Below are 5,100 nucleotides of genomic sequence, written 5' to 3' on the forward strand. Positions count from 1 at the left end.
TTGGAGTGGGCTGTCTGGAGCTGAAACATCTCACGGGGTCTCCACCAGGCGATGAAGCCCACTCCAGCCAGGCTTCAGCTGGGTTCAGGTGTTGGCTTTGTCCAAGGCAAGCTGTCACCCTGTCACTGTTATTATATGACAGACAAAAGTGGCATAGTTGGATGACACGTCACTGGGAGAAGGGGAAAGGAGAAGGCAGCACATGTGTCTTGAAGACATCCTGGTGGGATCACTTTCTTCTCCAGTGAAATACAACTTCTGTTCAGTGGCATCCACGGGCTGCTGATGTTTCCATCTCGGGCAAAGATGGGTTTGAATCCTACGCAGCAGAACTGCTCTTGGTTCTGTTTTGGGATGTAAGGCCAGTCTTCACCCATTTTGTGCCACGAAAGACAGACAGCAAGGGCACAGCATTCCAGCTGAGAACCCCGACCCAAAGCCATATTCTAACCTGGGCTCTCAGTTTTTATTGCACAGGGAAGCAAAACGGTCAGTGGCTCCCAGTGGCACAGGCCGGGTGGCCAAAGAGCCGAGAAGACAACTTTCAGCTCCTGGCTGTAAACCAGGGCATCGCATTCCCTCCCTTCCCAGAAACAACACTCGAGGTAGCCTTGTTCGTGCTCCAGTGTTCTCTTCTTCTTCAATTTCCTGTAATTTTGCTCAGCCACAATATTATAGGGTTCATAACATTTTCCGTTCAGGCACAGGGAAGATTGTAAACATCTGTCTCTCCTACTGTTAACGTTGAAGGTTCAGCAGCAGCAACATGGCAATATCTGGGATGCATTAATGAAGCCGGCAAATAAAAACAGGGTGCAAGGGTCTCATTTCACAGATCGCCTAATCAGATTTTTCCAGTGTGATGCTGGGTGTGATGCGTGGCAGAGAGCTGCATCCACCTGGCTGAACTTCTTTCCATGAAGCAACAGCCATGGTGGGAGGGCAAGGTAGCACCCATGTGCCCAGATATTTTTGTCAGTTCATTTGAACTCTTTTCCCCTTCTCCACCCAAATTATCTTGCTAAACATCAGGATGGTGCAACAGGCAGGAATAGTTACAAATTGTCCTTAAAATTTGGGTTTAATATTCACAGTTTTGTTGTAAACAAAACCACGTAGCTGCTATTGCTAAATAAGTTGGAGCCTCTACACTGCCAATTAGCCAGGCTGGTGGTACACCTCGAGGGCTGCTCAGTTCTTGCTGTTGGCCTGAATCTGCAAGCAAATAACTAAGGCCACATCAATTTTCTGATTGGCTGGAAAAATTTGGATACAGCCTCTGTTGGGATGTATAAATAGAAGGCAAAGTATTTTAGACCTTTCACTTTGAAAGCAGAGCTCTCAAGGCACATGAAAATGCGCAGAGTCACAGCAGTCATACTCGTGATTGCGATCTCCAGTGGTGAGTTAGCTGAATTTTAGTAAACATTGCTCATTGTAGCTTGCCTTCTTTTTCTTTCTCTGTTTGGGGGTTTTTTGTTTGTTTTTTGGTTGGGGGTTTTTTGGGTCTTTTTTTAATGAAGTGTTTCTGTAAGGATTTAGGAACTGATTTGCTCTCTGCCATTTTTTACTTTTGAAAATAGAGTAGTTTCACTGCAGAGAAACCTCCACAGAAAAATCCTTTTCAGATATGGTAAAGAGTTGTGGCAAAATTTTGTTGGAGTAATAATGTTGACTGAATAAGAAAGAATCAGCTGAGGCATATCAATTACTAACAGCATGCATGTTTTCTTAAAAGCCTTTTACTTAAAGATCAGCCCGCTGTGCATAGAGCGTTCCCAGAGATGTTTCTGTGTTTAATGTCATCACCTTTGATTTCACAAAGAATACACAATTCTCCAAAAGAAATGAAGACTACCTAGAACAAAGGGCTGTTTTGCTTGAGGAAGGCATTAGAGATTTCCTGCACCCTTTTAGCACCAGACCTTCGGTGCCAGCACATCATTTCCCCTGTTTGTGTATAATCCCAGAGCCCAACTGGGATGGTGCCTGCCGAGCTGCTCACACATACGAATAAACCTCAACTTGTTGCTTCTTACTAGGCCAGCCCCATTCTTCCTAAAGCATCCTATGGGAAACCCTAGTAGCTTTTGGGGGGGGAGCAGGGCTGTTAGAGGCTTGTAGAAGGTACCAAGACAGGAGTTGCCTTTCCCCCCTATCCCTGGGGCCATAGGATCAGCATGGGGTTGACTGTGGGTGATGATAGCTGGAGGCTGGAATAAAAAATAGGAGGATGGTACCTTACTGGCTGCTACTTTGAAACAGTAATATAGAAACGCTGGGAGATACAAAATGCAATTAGTTAAAGGTAGATGACAGCTTGTATTTTTGACTGGATCCCACTTTAGGGAATAGGAATGGACTCAGTGGGTCTCTCTCAGAGCTATTTTTCACACTTACAGTTTAGTACCCCAAGCTCCTGGGCGGTTCAGGTCACCTTCCAGGCAGAGAGATCCCGTAGCTCCAGCCCCACACCTGCCATGTGAACGCAGCACAACACGTCTGCCCCGGGCAATGGGAGAAGAGTGTCTCACTCCGTGATGTCCCTTCCAGATTTATTTGTTCTGCATTTTTGGTTTGATGTCGCTGCTTTAAGTACTCTCAAGCACCACTGGACAAAGCATAAAACAAAAAAATGCTGTTTCATTGCATCCCTAAAATTAACTTGCATGGAAAGATCAACAACTTTCTAGTTCCCTGAAGCCTGATCCCTGGTTACAGAAAAGTCCAAAGAGACCTTGCTATTGATTAAACTACAGGGGCTGGGAAATTCCCCTTCTATCTTGTGGGTTTCATCTTCTGTACTTCTCTTTTCTTCTTTTCTAGCTACTGCAGCACAATGGGCGAAAATCTGCTCAAGTCAACCTACAAACAAAATCAGAGGCTGCGACTCCAAGGGCTGCGGTGGATACAACGACCCCAGGTCCTGGGCTGGGATGACGGGAGATGGCTTTCTTAAGTTTCATTCTTTAAGAATGAAACTTTCTTAAAATAGAAATAAGCATGAAAAAATGGGCAAGAGGAGGGTTTCTAGCTGGCAAGGTGCTCTGCCGCGGGCTAACTTGCCTTGCTCTTCTTCAGAGGAGGAGGGAGGAAGCACAGAGGAGTGGACGTGGTGTGTGAGGACGGCTCGGTGGTGTACGCACCCTTCTCGGGGAAGATTGACAAACAAGCCAGGCCCTACGGAAACGGCAATGACATCGACAACGGAGTCCAGCTTTCAGGATCAGGTACCCGAGCTGAAAGGCATGCGTCTTGCAAAGCCTGATTGCGAAACGCTCTGATTCGTTTATAGAGCGTTACACTGAGCCAAAAATCATGAACCCAACCCAAACTGCAGTGTGCTTGCCTGTGAATCCAAGTGAAAACTGTAACTTTGAAATCCAGGTTCTGTTAATGCAGGAAAATTGATTGAAAGGATTATAGCATTTCACCTCTATTAAAAAAGGTCAAAGGATGAAGCTGGCCCCTTTGCACATTTTAGATAATTAAAGGAACAGCCTCAGACTTGCTCATCCAGTTTTACCCACCTTAATCCCCTTCCCCACCCTCCTCCACGTTAATTTATTTCTTTTCCTATTCTCTCTTCTTGATGCTATAGGAGCATCGCAGCATTTTCTGTAAGTTTTTCTTCTGCTGAATCTCTTGTCATTTTATTGTCGTTTGTATTTTGCTACTGAACATTATGACTTTGCCAGACTTTTAAACTATTTCATAGGAGCAACGGTTTCCCCCTTTTCTCTCTCCCCTGTTAACAGGATTCTGTATTAAGATGTTTTATATCAAACCTGTCAAGTACAGTGGCCCCATCAAGAAGGGAGAGAAAATCGGCATCCTGCTGCCCATGCAAAGGGTCTACCAAGGAATTACGTCTCATGTCCATATCCAGAACTGTGACTTAACAGATCCTACTCCCAACCTGTAAAGTGGCAGCTGCATATCAGGGGCAAAGCCTTCAGCTCCCCACTTGCGTATTCATTAAGTTGCTTGGGCATAGGTAGTCACTTTACTAAAGTGGAAGCCACTAGCCTGAGGCAGTTGTTCCACCTAAAATGTATCCATGAACAAAATGCTGGTGGTTATCTGAATATAAACAGCCTCAGAGTAAGGTATAACACACGCTCTAAAGCTGCTATCGTACACCACGCATCACTACACGCGTAGATGAAGGCTGAAGCAGTGGGGAACAGACGAGAGGCTGGGACGTGGTGGAATCTCGACGCTCAGCAGCACCGCAGGGAGCCGTGCTGCAGCTCACTCGTCTTGGACTTCTCTGCTCTCTTTGCAGCCAAACATGAAGATTTCTTCAAGAAGCCAGAAATTTCACTTGTGCTTGCATATGGAAAATCACGTTATTAAAGGGCTGCTTCACTACAAATTGCTTTGAATTTCTTTGGTGCTGTCACAGAGTTTGGGCTGGGTTCTGCTTTTTTAATGCAGCTGGGGAGAAAAAACCTGTATAAAGCTGAAATCCAAATCTTTCCTGGAGCCCATGACCAAAAACATAAAACAACATTAATGAAGTAACTCATTCCTTTTCCCCAGACTCCTGCTTTAGGATTGCCTTGGCACACCCAGGTTTCTTTTTGTCCAAGTGAGGCATTTCTTTCCATTAGTAAATCAGCTGAAAACTTTCCCGGGACAACAAGTTCTTGTTAACAGGACAGGGCTTTTCAGGCCAAGGCTACCAACATGCTACTGGGAGTCTCAAGGGCTAAAGTGCTCTACAAGTGCAGCAGGCTCACGTATTTATTAACGCAACTGCAGCCGCGGATAAGCAGGGAAGCTGCTTCAGTGGGAGCTGTGTCAGTCCTGAGAGCAGATTTGTTTTTTCTAAGAAACTGCAGAGAGATATTTGCTACATCTCCGAAAAGTGCTTAACTTGCTGTGTTCCGTTCACCTTCCCCAGGAACCACTTTAATTTTGCTATGAATGAAAAATCAGCACATCCACATAAATATAAAGTCAAAACCTGCAGGGGCAGATAGCAACCAGACATTGAAGGTGAGTCAATACAATTGAGTTTGCTGTGAAAACAAACTTCTCCTCATACTGAAAGCAGAAACATTTCAGCAAAAGTCCCCAGTGTTCTCCAGTTTT

At 45.1% G+C, this 5,100-nt stretch overlaps 1 protein-coding gene across 1 annotated transcript; it reads left to right on the plus strand.

Moving 5' to 3' along the window:
- Positions 1–1,254: 1,254 nt before the first annotated feature.
- Positions 1,255–4,378, plus strand: LECT2 (leukocyte cell derived chemotaxin 2). Its single transcript, XM_069772321.1, has 4 exons — positions 1,255–1,402; positions 2,827–2,922; positions 3,084–3,230; positions 3,759–4,378. Exons 1-4 carry the CDS (start codon positions 1,351–1,353, stop codon positions 3,923–3,925), a joined length of 462 nt encoding a protein of 153 aa, XP_069628422.1. The 5' UTR covers positions 1,255–1,350; the 3' UTR covers positions 3,926–4,378.
- Positions 4,379–5,100: the final 722 nt, after the last annotated feature.

This window comes from Haliaeetus albicilla, chromosome 27 (genome assembly GCF_947461875.1).
Source record: "Haliaeetus albicilla chromosome 27, bHalAlb1.1, whole genome shotgun sequence".
Classification (NCBI taxonomy): domain Eukaryota; kingdom Metazoa; phylum Chordata; class Aves; order Accipitriformes; family Accipitridae; genus Haliaeetus; species Haliaeetus albicilla.